Consider the following 20,563-nt stretch of genomic DNA (forward strand, 5'->3'; position numbering starts at 1 on the left):
AAAAATGTTCTTCACATCCAGCTTAAATCCCAAAACCTCAAAGACAGACTGAGCGCTGCAATGGCTGGTCGATTAATTGAGCAAAAACATGAATGGGCATTTATTTTGCTAATTTTGTAGGCCATTTTTCAATCAAAAATGCAGTTTAAATTAAGTTTTGGAGTTTGTTTCAAATTCTAAATGTTGACACAAATATTTTTATTTTTATTGTAAATGCATATTGGTTCCAAATATTGTTTATTGGTCTCAATAATCTGTATCGGTATTGGCCCTAAAAATTGTCGTTAGTTGTAGCCCTATTTTGGTTTACTTTAACATAAGATAAAGAAAAACAGCAAATTGCCAAAAAAGAGAGTCCGTAGTTGGAAAATAAATGGCTTTTTGCTCAGACGTACCTAAATATTGCAGATTATTTGTCTGTAAATCAGCTAATTGATTAATTGCCTCAACATACGGCTGTGGAGTAAAATAAAAAGCAGTGTAGTAGTCTCTTTTCTTTGGGGACGTCTGGGGAGTTTTATCTTCCCCACAGTGTCTCAGCAAGTCAAAGCCTGCCGCTGTCTTCGCCTCACGGGGCGGCCAGGCCTCATGGGATGGTATCCGTAGAGGAGCGCCCTTTGGACCTCCGCAGCTCTGCAAACTGAGCGCTCTAGTTAATAACAGGTGAAGCGCTTCGAGCATTTCAAACATATTAGCACTGCTCACAGTTTTCTCGAGGTCATCGCCACCAAACGGCTTGTTCTTGATCGCTTTGATTCTGGTAAAAAGAGGCCGAATACGCAGAGAGAGCGAATGAAAATCACAGCGTAAGGGTGAGGAGCGTTTGTCTTTGTAGAGCAGGCGGCCCGAGTGTGAATCAGAAGCTGCTTATGAGCAATGCTTACCTTGTAATGGGAACTTAAAGGTGTCATCCATCAGAGGCTGTTAGCTCATAGCTCACAGCCAGAGCAGATTTAATGAAGACTGATGGTCCTCTTCTCTCTTCTCTCCTCGGAAACAGAAACATCGGAGTAGTAGAAGTCAAACTGAATAAGAACTCTGCGTAGATATACTGTGTTTATTTTCACTCATGAATAAGCAGCTGATTATTTACACATCCAGCAGCCACAGAGCAACATAATGAATCATTTGGGGTCTTTTGTTTGTGTCCACCTCATGAATCTCTTTTTTAGCTCTCTTTTTGGTCTTCACCACTCCTGAGACAACTGTCTCTTTTGCTGCTAAATGCTCCTCTATGTTCACCCGCTAGTCTTTGATGTTAGTTTACTGTATACTACTATACTTGTGCACCACATCTACAGTGTGTGCTCTGTGTAAATGCATAACTAATGCTGAAGCCTACATTGTAACCTCACATAAACCTCTTCAGAACTGTAAATTATGGCGACACATACGCATTTATTTTTTTAAGCAGCACTGTGATGTGATATGATGCCATAGGCTTATGACCCCTTGCTTAGGCTACAGCATAGAGCTAATGTGCATCTTTAAATTAGCCTTAACTGTGTTTGCAGCTGAACTAAAGTGGCGTTTTAGAGCTTTTTTGAGCTGAAAACGAGGCTTTGAGAGTGAATCAGAACAGCAAAGTTATGAGTCGGACAGATAAACAATGAGCTGAACTCATTATATAAAACTCCGTAAAGCCACCCACTTACTGAGCGTTATACAAATGTAATATCACGATGGGTTTCCCAAATGTTCATGGTTGTAAAGGGACAGATGTCTGAATTTGCTTTGGGTACATAAACAGCAAGATTTGGGCTTGTTGAAGAGGGGAAGAACTGCCAAAACCCCTCGAATGTCAGTCTACCGTTTACTGCCGGAAAGGCCTGAAGTTTAAACTCCATCTACAAATCTACAGATATATCCTCCTTTAAAACATGAAAAATTGTACACAATAGATCATGCAGTATCGTTGTAGCTGATATATTTGAAATACTTGAAACGCCTCCATGCTGCATGTGAACCTGCTCTGCCAGATAACGCTCCTGCCATCTGCTCTCAGTATCTATACGCCTGTGCTTGTTGGGCCCAGAGAGGAATCATCACAGTGTTTGCTTAGCCAAATTTACCAAGTGCCCAGACTGTGTGTCACATAATGTAAACCCGCTGACTGCGAACCGACGGCGTTGTCCCGGGACTCATAACCATCCACTTCCTGCCTCCGCTCTTCGCTTGGGGATCCCCTGTCTGCTTTCAGTTTATTTTTCGTTTATTACTCTTTCCTTGCTCCACCTTTACACCGTCATCTGTATCTGTAATAACAAGCAGATGATCTCGTTCTCCTGGTACAGCTGTAGCTGCAGGCCTTTCCCCGAACTTCAGCACGGCTCCTTGACTCATAGCACGTCGCTGCCTCGAAGCCTCAACAGGTACCGCGTGTTGAAATTTAGACGAGTAAAACCAGGTTTAAAGGTGCATCCCGAAACTATTTGATTGTGTATCCATTGTCTAAACACTTCCAGGCAAACTGTTGCACAACTTTGTCACCACAAAAAACCTCACTTTTCTCATTTGTGATTTTATCAGTGATCATCATCATCATAACTGAAACAATTAGTTGAGTGATTGTTTGACATTTATGTCACTTTCACAGCAAAAGTGCTAATATTATAATTAATGGATAACCATGTCATTGTCAGTGGTGAGGATTTGCTGCTTTTCTTTGTCTTATTTGATAATAAACTGAAAATCTTTGGGTTTTGGGCTGTTTCTCAGTCAAAACAAGGGATACAAAAGCATTTTCTCTGGCTTCAAGCAATAGAGATGGATTTTAGACTTTTTTGGGATATTGTATAGACCCTCCTATAGTGTTGGGTAAGGGAAACAACTTAATCTTTATGTTGCTGTTCCTATTACTGTGACTGTTATATAAGTTATTGGATTTGGGTTTGGTTTTATTTATTAGGAGATTTTTTTGTTGTGTTTTTTCTATTTTGTAATATTCCTACCTTTTTTGGAACCAATTTTTAGGTGTCACTTTTATTAATTTATTGCAATTAATGGGACATTTCTTGCGCAGTTGGTTATTGCCTTTCCTCCCATGTTTTTTTTAAAGAACTTAATGTTGAAAAGCATCCAAATGCAGCACAAAAAACTGATATTGATCCAGGTTTAAACTGGTAAAGTAAACTTTAAAATGTTAAGAGTTAGGCTAAGTTTTAATTTGCCTTTGCCAAAAAAGCAGGTCTCTTATGTAATTGACTGCCTTTTTTGGCTTCATTTACTTTTAGCTTTTGGCTCAGGCGTCGTTTAGGCATTGGTACTGTCTTGAAAGTAATGTTTTATCACTAGTATAGAAAAAAGCACGAAAGAAACCCAGCCCTACTGTACATCTTGTAAAATCCAAAACAAGCTTCAACTATGAGTTACATAACATTGTCTATTGAAAAAAAAGTTTTACTTTTAATAATAATTGCGCCCAACTTGCAACTCTATCTAGTTGTAACACAAATATTTAAAGCCTTACTACAAATATTTGAGGCCTGACTACAGACGACATCTTCAGGGGTTATTTTCTCACACGTCCCTCCCTCAGAGGCCACAGAAGACAAATTAAATAATTATTCTCACAGGTGTGGGTGCCCTTTAAAGGGAGAAAACAATCAGCATAAGATCTGATAATGAAGATAATCGTTAGTTGCTGCCATAACAATTACGTATGATTATTAAGCTTGACTATAAAACCCTGTCTCTCCACACATGCACACTCATGCCTCAGAGGTGACACAAGCTCCCACAGGCCCTGCAGACTACTGCGGTATGTTTCCGGGGTATGCCTGGCATGCGCCTACAAGTTGAGTCATTGTTTTCATCTGTTAAAGATGAGTAATGTGGGTACATGTGATGGAAACGGGATGCACTTGAAAAGCGAATCGACTCTGGGCTTTAATGCAGTTCACAGCAGGGAGGGGCTGTGGTGGCGGTTAGAGGACGACGATCAGATGAGCGAGTGCTGCTGCATGTTCAGTTAAAGGGATTCAGTAGAAAAAGCAGAGGATTGACTTCTGCATTTAAACTCCTACTTATGTAAAAGTACACAAGTATCATCAGCAAAATGTACTTAATGTATAAAATGTAAAATCTAAATGAAGGGCTGCAACTAATAACTCTCCTCAGTGTTGATTAATTTGCCAATATTGCCTCAGTTAATGGTTTTATCTATAAAACATTCAAAAACTAAGTTTATGATTCAGGAAATTCAAATATGTGGGTATCTTTCTAACTTTACCAAACTGCATGGAGCTGCGTTTACAAACGGGGCTGGTACCCACTTTGCTGTGCTCAGCCAAAAACAGATTTCGTTTCTTCTTTTTGGCAGCACCTTTCCCGGTCTACCTCACCGATTACGATACAGTGCCACCACATTGGCATAAAACAGCAGCTGATGACAGAAATCAACCAAGTGCAACGATTGTTAGAATTGTTAGATTGTTCGCGTTATATTTAGAGCTGTATTCGGGGCGAAATTTGCGGCTGCCTTGTAATTCTCATCAGGACAAAAGAAAAGCAGAAAATTCTGTCATTGGAGATCCTTAATAGTCACATTTTTTGATAACCCTTTTCAGCAGCAGGGAGAGAAAGGAAGATAAATATCTGGAAGTCTGAGCAGCCAGTATAATCATGATCATAACTCTGTGTGTGTGTGTGTGTGTGTGTGTGTGTGTGTGTGTGTGTGTGTGTGTGTGTGTGTGTGTGTGTGTGTGTGTGGCACTCAGTCGTGGTGACGAAGGATGGTTAGAAACTGCGAGGTGACAAATCACATGGCAGCTGAGCAGGAAGGCAGCTCCAGCTGGTGAATGAGATGCAGTGAGGAGAAAGAGCTGGTTGGTTGGTTGGTGCTCAGACAGGAAGAGACGAGATAATGTGAGCCAACAGAAACCAAAATAACACACAGAGAAAGAAAGAGGCGATTGATTAGCAGTGATGATTGCAGTGTTGTTTATCTTGCAGGCCAGTCATTCCTGCTTGTTTAAGCAGAGCGAGTCTTTTACCCAGATACATTGAGCAAGCTGTGCCTGTCTGTTTAGCCCAAATAGAACAGGAGGTGCAGGGTGTGTAGTTCTGGTTTGATGCACTGCCACGATATGGTGTGTCCTGCATCCTGTTTAGACAGCGAGGGGCCCCTCCTCCTCTGTGACGCTGTAGGAAAGTATGCTTTCCTCCTACAGACGTTATGACGTTACGCCGACAGTTAAACGGTTTCTCTCAGTCGGCTGCAGACAAAGACAAGCACAGCTAATTTTGCTGAGCTAGTTGTTCAACATACACATGCACGCTGTAGATACATACACACACATTGATTGTTGGTTTGATAAAAACCTGGATTTCAGTTATCCAGGAACAGTTTTAACCTGGAGCTGGAGGGGACCAATCATGATTTTCCCATTATCGGTCATATCTATAAAGTTACCGAGTTTCAAATAATGAGGCAAATGTATGGAAAACTAATCCCTGTGAGCAAAAACCTCAGGCTTTAGACCATCCTGAATACTTTTATCTCCTTTTACAGTCCATATGTTGACATGCACAGTGCAGTCGAGCTACAGTTATATCTGGATTAGGCCATTTCATTGGACTACTGTCCTCGTCCCAATACACAAGCACCGGGGGACAATCGATTTATTGATGGAAGTGTGTCCAACACCTCCACAGCAGGTGGGAATATCCCCCCTTTTCAGCTAGTTGCTATAAATCTATATTATTTATACAGTCTATGATAGAGTGAATCACAATCACGACTCTTTATTTACAATAACTTTGGGGTAGAAAACCGCAGCGTCACGTAAATATAATCAAACGGCGCTGAGCAAACTCTGCCTTCATTGATTAGTCTAAAGCCACCTAAAAAAATAATCAATATCAGTTTAACTGTGCACTGTATTTAGAATATTTTTATTGTTTATTGTTTTTGTTTTTATTGTTTTTAACCTGCTGTAATACTAAGCAGTCATATCAAAAACACCAGACTCCAATGAGAAAAATTTTACTCCATTGAACGGCGGAGCTGTGGCTCTACCGCTGCCTCCATCAGCTGTTGTGTAAGGTAAAGAGGAGAAGATATTTAAATATAGTGTAATCTTAAACTGATATTATTATTTTTTTCTTTTGGTGACTAAAGTATGTTTTGCTGCAGCCCTGTCCACAGCAGGACATTGTTTAGTTTCCGTGCCAATGTTCTGGGACTGTACTTTATTTATCAGAGGAGGAGGGTGGTTGGGGTGTGGCTTTTTTAATTCAAAATATACCTAAAATATTACCTTCTCAAGTTGCATGTCCCTCTTATAAGCCAAAATTAAAAACACAAGTCCCTCCTCAGTGCTTACATTTTTTAAAAAGGCCTTACCTGTTTTGCACCACCCCTTTCCCTCTCACAAGTTACGAACAGTCCCTATCCCTAACCACTGAGGGAGGTCAGCGTGGCGACAAGGAGCACACGCAAAACTCTGAGTCCAGTTAAAGTCCGACTGAGGTGTTTATATGATGGAATAGACTTCCAGTCGCATTATCTGGGTGTGGTCATCCACCTTTGAGAAATTCAATTTAGTCCGATTTCAGTCAGGACCAACATGTTAGTGAAAAATTAATGGTAACTATTTATATAGTTGAAATCATTCATTTTTTTGACATTATGAAATAATATAATTTGCTGTTCTTCTTTGTCTGGTAATATAGTAAGATGGATATTTCTGGGTTTTGGACAAAACAAGACATTTAATGACCTCACTTTGTTCCCTACTTTAGATAATTCTACAGATTTCTGATGTTTTATAGATTGGTTGAATGATCAATTTATCAAGAAAATAATCTTTATTTGAGGCCCTAAAAAGCAGTGTCATTCACAATAACTTTATCTAAGATTAACAATTCAATCCTATTTCTTTGAAGACATGAAGTAGTACACGGGGTTCTTTCAGCCTGATAGCAACATGTGTTTTAGATAAACCATGTTTGAATTACAGAAACACCAACCATCTGAGTCATCATTTATCTAAATGCACCAACAGGAGGGAAGTGTTCCCTTTTGCTTCTCACTTTATGACCTCTCTGGTCTCACTTTTAAATATGTACACCTACAAATATAGCGTGTGAATGTGAAGATATGAAAATGTGCTCACTTACTGGAAAGGCTTAGCCCAGCCACTCTGTTTGTTTTTTAATACCACAGCATCTGCCCAGTCATTCTTTACCGTACAGCCGCCGTATGTGGCTTTGCTTAAGTGACGGTCATGGGTTCAAAATGTTCCCTAAATTTAGAAAGAAAAGTGGAAACGTATGCTTGTGTTTGTGCCAAGTCTTTTGCTGCTCGGATATGATTTGAATTTTCTGCTATCTGCCGTCATCCCCGCAGGCGGCTTCTACTGCACACACTGTCATATTAAACACACACCACACTCTGGTGTTGTCATGCTTTTTGTGACCTCAGGAAACATGTGCAGTCAGAGGTCAAAGGTCACACTGGTGTTCATGAAGAGAAGCTGTTGTTGGCTACAGCAGGTGTGTTTGTGTTTGTTTGGACAGATGCAGGTTTTCCTCCTTTAGAATATTTATGCCAAATATATATCAAGAAATAATGCATCTATATATCTGAAGCTACATAGAAATATATAAAGTAACTAGTTAACATTAGCCTTATCTTCATGTTGGTCACTTGTATATCAGTATTTGTTCGTTGCTTGTTTTATGCTCTATATTTCCATGTTATTCACATTAAAAACACAATTTCCTTTTGTCAAAATAAGTCAAGCTCCAAGTCCACATTCCTGATGAATCTTTAAACCACTAATCATACCATCTCTTCACTTTCTTTTATTAATAATAATGATATGGTGATAAATAATTATATTATTCTGAAGTTGACCACTACATGATGAGTACTTTTAAATAATATTTTGATACTAATACTTGTTTACCTCATATTTCTACTATGTTATATTAACACTTTGACTTAAGTGAAGCAGTGTTTCCCACACATTTGTTTATTTGTGGCGGCATGCCACAATTAAAAAAAAATCTGCCACCACATGTTGATTTTCTATTTTTAGAGCTGGACCATTGATTAGGAGCGTTATTGGTATATATACTATCTGGTTATTAACTGCAGAGCGCCAAGTGTATTGTGGGCACAGGTGGAGCAATAGAACAGCAGACATAGTGAAAGTAAAACTTAGCTTTATTGCGACGAGTCTAAATTGCACCAGTACTCCTTTCATCCATTGACTTGCATCAACAGATTAATTATCCACCCAGTGACTCAAACTTCTGCTTAGGGAAAAAATGAGTCATGACAAGTTCCACCTGCACTGCAAAAAAAGAAAAAAAGTCTAAATTTAGAGAGGGGGCAGAGAATGATTAAAAAAAAGAAACACGCACGATAAAAAAACTGCAGGAAACACTGAGTAAAGGATCTAAATACATCTTCCACAGCTGCTAAAAGATTAAAAATATGTCAACGTATACCAAAAATAAGTGTTATCTGTAGATATACCCTGTCGTGGAAGTGTGTAGACTCTAATTATATCAGGAGATAGCGAGTGCAGATCCAGAGGAGGAAGTGGTGACATTGAAGAGGAAACAAAATGCAGAAACAACTGGAGTTGCACCACCAATATTCAGGTTACTCCGAGTTACCTCGTTTCCCAACGCATTTGTTCCCACAGAGTTCACAGAGTGTTCTTCCCCCATCGGCCTTTTGTTGGCCTGCCTCACTGATGCTCTGCCTATTCCCACATCGAGTTTTTCCTTTTTCTTCCCTTTACTTTCTGGTTATTTTTGTCAGTATCTGCGCTGATGTGATCAAAGATGTGATGTAAATAATTTAGGGGATTGAGGATACTTTCATCTTCTTTTCTTTAAAGATATATTTAGCTCCTGTGATGTTACCAGTGATATCAAAGGCACTTTAGCACTACGTATAACCGTCAATTAATCTCTATTAGCAGCTATTTAAAGGAACAGTTCAGGATTATGGGAAATATTAAAATGAAACTCTCATGTTTTTAAATTAAATAACCAGAACCTGGTGAATTTTTGCTTAGCTTAGTAGGAGGTCAACACACCCGGCAGTGAAATGGATGCAGTTGGTATTAATTGGAGTTTTTGCGACGAGTGCAAAACAAAGCATTTGCTACCATCTTAAGAGTTGCTGTGTCGCACGCCAAGCACAGTATATTTTCCATTTCCCATGTTTCTGTGTTTTAGCGACTAACAGGAAAGATCCTTTTTGTTTAACCAGAAACAGCCTAAAAATCGCTGAATCCACCAGACTCACCCTATTTAACATTAATTTCATCAGTGTAAAACACACTAGATTCAAAGTCGACTGTTAATTGAAATGAAGTCTGGTTGGTTTTGGTTAGAGCCATTTCGGGACTGTTTCTGATCAAACAAAAAGGATTTTACTCGTAAACAAAAATGTCTGTCTCTGTAGGGATCCTTTCCGTAATGTTGTCAGACTTTTATAATAACAATCTGAGCCTGTCAGTTGCAAAACGAGCACTTACAGTGGACGTACATTGATGGTTCACAGATGCCCTGAGTGGTTACATTACAGCCTGGTACGCTGCTGTAGGCGGCAACCCTCTCGCTCAATACGGGACCAATTCCAAAATGTTTGTTCCTGTAAGTCATTTAGACAATAAAACGTGAAAATAAGGTCCTGGTTGGAAAATACAGAACTTTCCAGGGTTGGAAACAAACTGTCTCTGTGGTTTGTGGATTCCAAAATCTACCAGCTACTCAGGAGATTATCATTGTTTTTTGGCTGGAAAGTGAAGCAAATCTAGCTGCCACTTGCATATTTTTATTTATTTTGTATTTTAGAATCTCCCCTTGTTTCCAGTCTTTATGCTAAGCGATTTAACCGTCCCCCTGCTTTCAGCTTTAACGTACAAACATGAGTGTTATCGATCTTCTCCTCAAACTCGGGGCAAGAAATGCGTAACTCTTCCTTTCATATATATGATCAGAGGACATGACATCAGCTGTGGCGAACACACGCTCACGATTTGATAAACGACAATCAAATCAACATGTAAGCAAACACTAAAAGCTTTTTATTTGATTTTATTTGCGTCTTCATGGGATTCCTGTGCTCATTAGCAGCAGCAGCAGCAGCTCTGTGAGATCTCTGCGGAGACCGAGCCGTATCTCTGGAGTGGGAACAAATGCATTTGGAGAGGAGAGGCACTGGCTGGCCTGCTGATGGTCCTCCGAGGCTAAACAAATGACTTTCACTGAGCACGTCGGGAACAGACAGCACTCAAACAAATGCTATTAAAAGACAGGAAAGACAGGGAGGGGATAAATCCTCGTCTGTCCCTCCAGAAGCTTGCTGTGAAACCTCGGACGGCCGATATTTATCTTAGCAAAGACACATTGACGTAAATATACTGGTGAGATTGCGTGTTTGTGTGTCCAAAATCCTCCACGGAGGAGCCGGCTCCATCAGGGAGCTGGATGTGAACTGCTGGATGTTTTCTGAAGTTATTCTAAAAGTAGAGCTCAATGCGAACTCAAACTCACCCCATCGTTAACATGCACTGCACCCCACACACGTCATGTGTTTGTGCATATGTGTCCATTTACCCAAGTACTGTAACTTAAGTACAGATTTGAGGTACTTGTGCATTTGATTTTGCTTTATACGTTTACTCCACTACAGTTCAGTGGCAGAAATTGCACTTTTTAATCCACTACATTTATCTGAGAGCTAGTAAGAAGAGAGCTGGCAGGTAATTACCAAAATTTACCTAAAAACAATTAGACGAAAAGGTACAAGCCAGACAGACAATAAAATAAAATAAAGTATGAACAGACAGGGGTTTACAAAATTAGCTATAAAGTTGTAAGATTTGTATAAATTAGTAATTTTGTTTGTTACATTTTTTGAAGTTTTATACTGTTTTAAGATATATATATCTACACCTCACTTTTTTTTTAAAGCGGTTTATGAGGGCAATGTCTTCAGAAAAGATTTTATGAATTTAAAATTAAATTAGAATTATAAAGCAAACTAACTGTATAATTATGTATAAGTATGTTTAGTTATAAGAAGAGTTTATATAACAAAAGCAAAAAAATAGAAAAAAAATAAATGTAATAAAAATATAAATCAATACAGTAAAATATAATAATACAAAAATATAAATAAATAACAGAAAAATATTTATCAATGTATTTATTTTTTTAACATCACTTAAAAAACTGACAAAAAAAAAAGCAAATCACTAATCATGTCTAGTCCCCTAATTGTTAACCAGATCTCTCATGAATTCCCATAATCCCAATGCAGCACTTACATAATGGTGAGATGTATTTTTACAGTTTGGTACTGCTGTTACTAAAGTAAAGGATCTGAATACTGGTTAGCATGAAAGCGTCTGTGGTTAAGCTGCTGGGTGTTAGTTCTGCCTGTTAATCCATCCGTCCACACAGTGTTTCCTCATGTATGTTCTGTTTCATAAGGGTAACTTCCCCAGGGCCCCTGAACTCCTGGGGCCCCAAAAGCTACAAGCTTACTGCGTGTCAACATGTTTGTGCTACTTTTTCTTTAAATTTAACAGCTGACATGACGAAGGTCTTTAGGTCTGAAGAATTCTTATCTTACGCAGGCTCATTGTGTCAAACTTTTTTTTGAAACCGTCATTATTCTTTAATTATGTTTCCCCGTAACATTAAACAGTCCAAACTTAGTCCATTTAAGAAAGAACTGTAATTTATGTTTTGTATACTTTTGATGCTCACATACTTTAACTTCTAAATAGAGCTGCAACTATTAGTTGATTTATTGTTTAATCGACCGCTCTGAAAATGAATAGACGGCTGCTTTTATACCAAAATAATTGTCTTGATATGTTTTGTCAAGCAAAAATAGAAATATTTCCAGGTTCAAGCTTGTTGAATATGAAGATTTTATGCAAATGTTTCAAATTTTTTGACTGGTGGTCAGATAAAACTAGACATTTGAAGACACCACTTTGAGTTTTTGGAAAGAACATCAAATTCTTCACAATGTTTGGACATTTTCAAAAAACATTAATGGAAAAATAAGGAAAAATAATCAGCAGATTAAACAATATGAATTAAAGTATTGTAATACAGTCGTGGATGAGTGTAGCATCTCTGAGTGCTTTGATAGTTGTTTCGGTGATTGATTTCTGTGCGGCTCTGATAAAAGCTCTGGTTGGACTGTAAAAGGCCCGTCTTTCTCTCGTCTCACTGGCATGTTGAGTCATTCTTTGTGGCTCCTTTCAAAGAGTTTCCAGTTTCCTCCCAGTGCTCACTGTGGGCCAGACTGGCCGGTGAAATGGACGCTATAAAACAGCAAGAGGAGTCGTTTTCTTGTCTGGGTGACCAGACCGTTTAGCAATGTCTCATGTGTTGTAAAGGCGGCCTCTTTGTTTTTGTGACAGGGCTGAGGAATTTCAGTGCGCTGGGTCGAGGACGACTCCTTCCTCTGTGTTGTATTTCAGTGCAGTTTGTTATTTCTGCAGTTCTGTTTCAAAAGCAGGAGGCCGGATCAGAGAGAGGAGAAGTGCCAGGTGTATTTATGGTGGCACGTATCGGGAGAGCAATGATTAGTATGTTCAGAAGGAGCTGCTGGGGATCACTAAAGAGGGACACAGATTGACCCAGTTAACTCAAATCCTCATTGACCTCATTCTGAGCTCGTGTGAAGGTGCTTCCTCCAGCTTCCTTAAACACGCGATCACACTTCAACCCCCCTTTCTCTGAACACATTACCCTGTTAGCTGCTGGCTCCCGAACCCATTGACCGTTTGCTAAGCCAGTTTACAACAGTAACAGCGGGAAATTTACCCCTCGAAAATCAAACGCCACCCACTTCTGTCAACTTTTGCCAACTGAAACAATAACTGCTTTTACACAGAGATCGTGTGGTAGAGCCACAGCGAAGTCCGGCTTTTATATTGCCCCTGCACTTTTACACAGAACAAACCGACGGCGGCGTCACGCCGGTTTAACACACGAGTGTCCGCCTCTCGGCTCACATATAACGTGTTGGCAGCGCAATCATTTACCTTCTCTGTTATATGACGGGTAATCACGTCCTCTTCTTGGAAGGTAAAGAGCTCTTGAATCTCAGTTTTCCCAGTTTGCGTACATTTACCAACATTACCGTCTTTAACACGCTGTACCAGGCTGATTTTTAAAGCTAGACTGATGATACTGGTATGATATGAAATTAGTGATACCAACCATGCCATGTTAGCCTCTCAGTAACGGGACTGAATAACACTCCAAATTTAGGCTAAATTTCGGTGTTGCAAAAAGTGTGAATAATTGCGATTATCGATAGAAATTCTTTGATTAAAAGAATGAATCATTTGCAGCTCTAATTATTAAGATGACATGAATTAGCCTAAGTCAGAAAAGATTAAGTCTGCCATTTTTTGTTTATATATATGTGCCCCACTGAAGTGACTTTTGGTGCTATTTATTTGGGTGTCATCTTTAACTTATCCCTCCACTGCATACTGTAGTCCTTGCTGTCTACTGATAAAAGCTGATCTGAAACCAGTCTGTAAGCACAGATGATAATCAGTGCACCGTGACTATTGATTGGTTGTTTACTTCTCCTTCCTACAGCCCCAGAGGTGCTGCTGCATCTCCACAGGCGACAAATTTGTCACAACAAGTACACACACACACTGCACATGCACACACCAAGCACACCTTGGCGCTCACTTGCGCCTGACAGGCAGCTTTTAGAGGCTGAGCTCACTGAATGGCTGAGTGTCGTGAAGGAGGGAGAAGATGTTTGTGTATCTGGCTTCAGTGTTCTGAGAATTAAATGACGGCTTCGGCCGCATTATAGCCGTTTTAACACAAAGATCGCACTATAGGGCTGCTACTGGGTCCCTTCTTCATGCTGCCTTTGCATCATGGCACTCCAGTGTGTGATTTTTAGGCCGCGTTTAAGCGAGGACAGCCCGGATAAAAATGGATGTCTTTCCTTTGCATTAAAAAAAAACAAAAAACAAAAACTGAAAACGCTGTAGTATGCATGCCAGGCCAGTAGTTGGTGGTGTAACTTTGTAATGACACACAATAGAAGAACACCACGCTCCAGGGCATAAAGGCGTTCTTTTACAGAGCGGTGAGTGTAAACCGACAAGAAGACGATGGCGAATGCACGCACAAGAAGCGTTAATAACCTCAGTGTAGTCAGCACAACAAACAGATTTGTAGTAAGTCATTGTTTTTTTGTTGTCCACCTACTCGCTCAGGGCCGTTTGTCTGAAACGTAACATGCATGTAAGAAGTGTGGCCATGACGTCTCCGTTCTCACAGGATCTGTGCACTGCCAGTTTAGTTTAGTGTAGTCTATTTGTTTCACATAACACAAAGCACAAAGTACATCTTAGGGTGTGGTAGAAAGCTGTACTGGCTTGTATAAAAACCACACCCAGAAAACATATGAATAGTAAAACTCAAGCAATCGAAACATCAATATGTTCAGTTGCTAAAAATTCTAAATCTTTACACAGAAACAGAAGGAGAAATGTTTTCAAAACATTGCACTCTGCAACCCGGTTTCAAAATTTTGCGTTTCCAGGTCACCAAAATGCCGATGTTGTGTAAACGAAGGGTCAAACCACAGTGAAAGTTTAACATGTCATGCAAGAACTGCATGGTTTGGCATGCATACTACAGCGTTTACGGTTGTTTTTGTGGCTCCGTGTACACGAGGATCGTTCTCACAGTGTTATCATACAATGTTATTATACAAAAAAACTTAAAGACTTTTCTGTTTTAAGGTGGGCCATTCTCAACTTAACGTAGCCTTAGCGGGCAATGCTGCTCACAGCCTGAAGGTGTCCTCAGGCCGAACTCTGCAGGGAGTTGAGATCCTGCTCTTTCACAGGCGTGAACGTCCTGGCCTTGTTTTCAACCCCCCCTCCCAGAGACATCCTCCTCACTTAATCCTATAGAGACGGCTTAACTCGACTACCTTGGGCTTAATTGAGAGTGAAGTGTTAAACCTGGGTTTCTAGACGAGTGTGTTCACGGCATCAGTGGGTCTTAAAAAGTTTGATAAAAGTGCTGAATGTAGTGTCATTATTCTTACATGTAGCTTAGAAATATCTCTAAATATTTTCCCCTTGCCTTCCATCGACACTACTGTGTTTATGTCTGATTGCAGCCGGTTGGAAAACACATTTATAACTAAAAGTGAGATTTTGGGAGAGATTTGATTTTGCTGCATTAAGCTGTTTAGTCCAGTGTTACGAGATGATGTAAACGAAATGAACAATGAAGCATGATGTCAAATGATGGACCTTTTTTATTGTCAGACGATATATTTCATCATATTGCACCGGCCAACACTGAAGAAACCAGGAGAAGTTTCAGCTGATTGTAATCTGTAATCCTCACCACTAAATCCCCCTAAATCTTACCCACTGATCCTTTAATGGATCAACATGATAGCGTTATCAATCTTCTCATCTAACTCTCTTCAAGAAAATGAGTATTTGCTAAAGAGTTGAAGTGTTTATTTCATGAGGGCCTAGTATTTTACACTGCTGCAATGTACTGAAGAATTGTGATATGATAATAAATCATTCTAGGCCATATTGCCCCTCCTGGACTTCCACCATAATTTTACGTTCTGTGTTGATGTAAAAAGCTCTTCAAAAAAGTCTAAAATGTAACTTGCGGGCTCGCTGGTATTGTGTTGGCAGTGAAGGAGTTAAGTTTGGTTGCTATGCAGTGCACAGGGCCGTATTATGCAAGCTGTGAAGCGCAGACACACAGAGAGGAAGTGCATTACAGAATGCTGAGCTCAGGGCTTTGGCTCGCCGCCAAGCGTACACTCCTGCATGTGCACACACACACTTACACACACACACTCAGCTGAGGGCATACCGATTTTTCCAGCAGCATAGCGGCCCTCCTCCTCCTCCTCCTCCTCCTCCTCGAGTCACTCTCTCTCTTTCTGTTACGTCAGTAGTTCAGCTGCGGGCCAGGCATGACTGGGGCAGGGCTGCGTAACGGAGAGCACCATGCTTTTTTTTTCTGTGTGTGTGTTTTAAGACAGGATGGGGATTTTGTGTGAGGTGCGATCTGGTGTGTGTCTGTGTGTGTTTGTATGTATCTGCTCAGCAGGAAAGCACGTTGTCTGTGTTTTTTTTTTGGTTTCACTCTCCGATATTGTGTTGTACGCTGTTTTTGCTCAGCTCACAAAGCTTCACCACAAATTCAAACAAACACCCTCTCCGTTTTCAACGGCCTTCCACCTAGCGGGGGGTGATATGTGTCAGCTCTGCGGTGTGTGTCACATGTATGAGAACATTTCAGCAAAGTGGAAGTCAAATCTCTCAGCTAATGTTCCAGAGTCAATAACACTGCTAGTATTTTGTGCACCTGTTTATTTCTGTTTTGTTTGAGCCTCACAGTTAACTGTTTATTTTCGGCATGTGTCGTTTATGAATTTGCACCTACTTTTAACTTTTAGATTTTGCATTCCTTACCGTTAACCAGGGCTGTACTGAATATCAGTTTTTGGGCATAATAGCTTGAGTTAGAAATATTCCAATTAAGGTTTGAAACCTGAAGAAATTTTCTCGATTTTTGTCTCAGTTTGCAAGAAATTAGTAAAAAAAAATCACTCGTATAACACACCTATGTGGCCTTGGATTTGAAATAATGACGGTTAGTGCGGTGGCTGCAATAGAAATAAAGCTGCTAATGTTTTGAACATGCTTCTTGGAGTGTTATCTCCAGAGGAGAAGTGCAGAACATCACTCAGTGGAAACACAGTCATCTTGCAATTGTGTTTTACAATTTAAAAAATATTGCTTATGTTTTTTGCAAATCCCTGCCAAATATGACATGCAAAGTACGTCATGCAGCTCCGGCTGTCTTTTAATTTGTTGGACAAGAAGTTATATATGTCTTTCTTCCTTTGTCAAACTTCTGAGTTAAGTGACGTTTTTCAATTGTTTTAACTATTTTAAGTTGCTGTATATCATCTTCTGTGTGAGAGTGTTGTAAGGAAAGATCCCTGCAGTAAAAAAACAATACAGAAACAGTACAGATGTTCACTCTGCTAAATGTTCATGCCGTTTGCATCAGTTTTGCTCTGACTGAACTTCTGATGCTGTCTGTTATCACTGGTAACCCACTAACCCCATTAGATACATGCTCCTACTCACAAATCGTCCTCTTGTCATTACAGAAGAATTTTAATCATCAGGTTTACAGTTTGCTGCACAGTGTAGTCATCTCAGGCCCATCTGCTTCGTCTCATCTGGTTTGACAAAATGTTTGAAGCTACTGTTGCTCCCACATTCAGCGGAGTTTTCAGATCTGTTTTAGTCATGGTTTTTCAGTCAAACGGAAAATGGCACTTGCCTGGTCATGTGTGGGAGATCCTCCTCTTCACATCAGAAAACATAAAGGTTTATTTTCCTGTCAGAGCCTCCGATACCCGAACTTCAAGGTCAAGAAGTTTAAACCACATGGAAACCCGCTCCTTGGTTTATGTTTACATTCTCTCAGACACACATGGAGGCCTATAGGTCTCAGCTCGTCAGAGGTCCTCTGTACAATAGCAGGTCTGACTGCCCGCGGTGAAATGATCCTGAGAGAAGGCGGAGGTGTGCTGGGTTGGGAAAGCACTCATGTGTTGTGGAAGGGAAATGAAAAGGAAATGAGAATATTTAGGAGAACTTTACGCTTCCCCCCCTTTCGCTCTCTCTCGCTTGCTCTTGCTCTTTCTCTCTGTGTGCCTTTTTTTAACTTGTTTTCTGTCTATCTGCTGTTTATCAACGTGTTTGGCTTTGAAATATATATATATATATATTGATATTATATGTGCTGATTTAATTTTTTTTAAAAAGAGTAACTTATTAAATCATATAACCTACTTTATCCAAACTCAGGATTGTGTTCAAGGATTTTTTTTAAGGTGATGACGTCATTAAATATAACCACAGACATTCAAAGTTTCATTCCTAAACCTTGATACTTAAAAAAAAGAAATACTAAACAAAGATAAATAATAAATAAGATAAAAGATAAATAAAGAGTCACATGACTATTGTTTGTAAAAAGGGAGCTTTACAGAGCATCTTAGCAACTTTCAGCTTAATTTTTTGCTTTTTGGTTCACTTTCACTGCACCCATGGTGTTGTTTTCAGCTAAAAGAAACAAACAAACAAAACAAAAAAAAACATGCTACATGACCCGCCAAGTGCCAGACAACAGACAGATGCAGTGAGAGATAAGCTGGTGAACACAGTGGAGCATTTAGCAGCTAAAGAGACAGATATTAACTTCAGGAGGTGGTGGAGACCAAAATCAGAGCCAAAAGAAAAAACAAAAATAAGTCTCATTAATTCTGATAACATGTCAATGATTGTTTACAAATGTATTCCTCTGGCTCCTATTGGCTAATAAATCAGTTATTGCAAGTTTAATTTAAGAGTTTTATTGTAATTTGTACAAAAGCTGTACTGTGTATTTATTAACTTAAGACGATTAACAGTATTTTGTTCTCTGCTTCTCTGCAGGGTTTCACCTCAGCGGCACAGTGAGGGAACCGGCCACGTCCTCAGAGCCCGAGCTGGTCTGCAACGTCAGCGTCAGCTTCGACCGCTGCAAAATCACAGCGGTAACCTGCAGCTGCGGCAACAAGGACATCTTCTACTGCGCCCACGTTGTGGCGCTCTCCCTGTACCGAGTACGGAAGCCCGAGCAGGTCAAACTGCGTCTGCCCATCTCAGAGACTCTATTCCAAATGAACAGAGATCAGCTGCAGAAGTTTGTCCAGTACCTGATCACAGTGCACCACACCGAGGTGCTGCCGACGGCACAGAAACTGGCCGATGAAATCCTGTCGCAGAACTCGGAGATCAACCAGGTTCACGGTGAGTGGAGGGGCCGGAATAATGTTGGTTATCTGAGACCTGAGTGAAAGAACAGGATGCACCTCATGATTTAACATGATTCAGCACAGACACACACTCTGAATGCAGCGACTTGTGTTAGATTTCCTCCATCTCGCACCAGTGGAGGTCCAGCTGGAGGCTGACGTCCTCTGAGACGACTCAGGAAAAACAAGCTGTTTAGGGAGAACAGGAGAGAAAGGCTTTGATCACACACACACACACACACACACACACACACACACACACACACACACGTGCGCGCACACACACACACACACACACACACACACACACACACACACACACACACACACACACACACACACACACTCACTCTTAAATCAGGTCAGGTTTGAACACATTGCAGGAAAAGTTTTGTGAGGAGATTTGTTGTGTTATGTGTTGCTGTTTTCAGAAACATTTATGGTACATGTCCACAGGGACATTTTTAGATGTGACGTGCCACACTCAGACTAATTCCTTCCCCCTTTCCGCAATCGGATGTCATAAAACAGAACGGGGAGGCAGCATAACGGCGTGATATTCCCGCCTTGCACAGGCAGCGTAAATGCAGCCACCATGTTTGACGTGAGGATGGGGCTGTGAAGGAGCGAGGTGTTCATCTGACTTACAGACTGTAGCGAGGCCTCGCAGAGAGCCTGTCACTCAAGCGGTCCCGCCCTTAAATATACATAACTTTGGGCATTAGTTTTATGTAAACGGGTGAGTTATAAAAAAAAACGTACCCCCATATAGTTACTTGCAGGTTGCCGCTTGGTCTCGCTGCTTCTCAGTATTGAATGTTTAATGGGTGTGCCCCCCGGCACGAAGGCTGTCTGCACCAGGACGTCAAACTGGACCAATATGGCGGCTTGTTTGGAAACTTTCTCTTATATTACAATAACAGTTCACCGAAGTGTGTTTCCAAAAGTATTGGAGGCAGGGAATAAGCCAAGCAGTAGCCTGATCTGTCTTCAATTTAGATCGACAACACTTAGTTCAAAAGTTAAGCAGTTAAATGAGTGTATATATGTAAATATGATATCTGTCTAAGAGAGATATGCTTTGCTGGTACTTTTCGGTGGTGTAGTATACTTTGAATAAGATTGCATTTTGGCTGTTTTCGCTTTAGTTTTTTTAAATTTATGCTGTTGCAGATAGTAGAAACTACTTTGCTGTTGAGTCTCATGGATTTAATCCTCCCCAGTGTCGCATGTTAAGTGTTGCTGGCTAGTTATTGTTGCACATTTTGCAGTTTATAGTATTGATCAGTGTTTACGCTTAACCAGCACTGCATTAATGCAAAGGATGTTTGCTTATGCAGCCACTTTCATGTCTGCTGCTCCCCGAAAAAGACTGATTTTTATTTAATTGTGGCTAGTGGTCGAAATTAACCAAGTACATGTAGTCAAGCTCTGTATTTAACGAATTTCAGGTCCTTGTTCTTGGGTGTTGCATTTTCTGATACTTGATACTTTTAGCACACTACATTGTTTTGGATAACTTTTTTATTTTTTATTTTTTTATTGCCAGCATTGTTAAAAAAAAGAGTCGTCTCATACTTTACAGTAAATATTTGGTCATAAATAGTAATTGCTGTCAGGTCTTTTTTTCCCATTCTCCCCAAATTTATGTTAAAGTGAAAT

At 40.1% G+C, this 20,563-nt stretch overlaps 1 protein-coding gene across 2 annotated transcripts in view; it reads left to right on the forward strand.

Moving 5' to 3' along the window:
* Positions 1 to 20,563, forward strand: part of zswim6 (zinc finger, SWIM-type containing 6) — a 70,697-nt gene that overhangs the window by 34,376 nt on the left and 15,758 nt on the right. For both annotated transcript variants that reach the window (XM_088071111.1, XM_042509482.2), the window contains one exon: positions 18,540 to 18,896. In XM_088071111.1, the coding sequence (XP_087927237.1) occupies positions 18,767 to 18,896 (130 nt within the window). In that variant the 5' untranslated portion in view covers positions 18,540 to 18,766. The remainder of the gene's footprint in view (positions 1 to 18,539; positions 18,897 to 20,563) is intronic.

The sequence above is a fragment of the Plectropomus leopardus genome, chromosome 20 (genome assembly GCF_026936395.1).
Source record: "Plectropomus leopardus strain MGB_pleo_1.0 chromosome 20, ASM2693639v1, whole genome shotgun sequence".
Classification (NCBI taxonomy): domain Eukaryota; kingdom Metazoa; phylum Chordata; class Actinopteri; order Perciformes; family Serranidae; genus Plectropomus; species Plectropomus leopardus.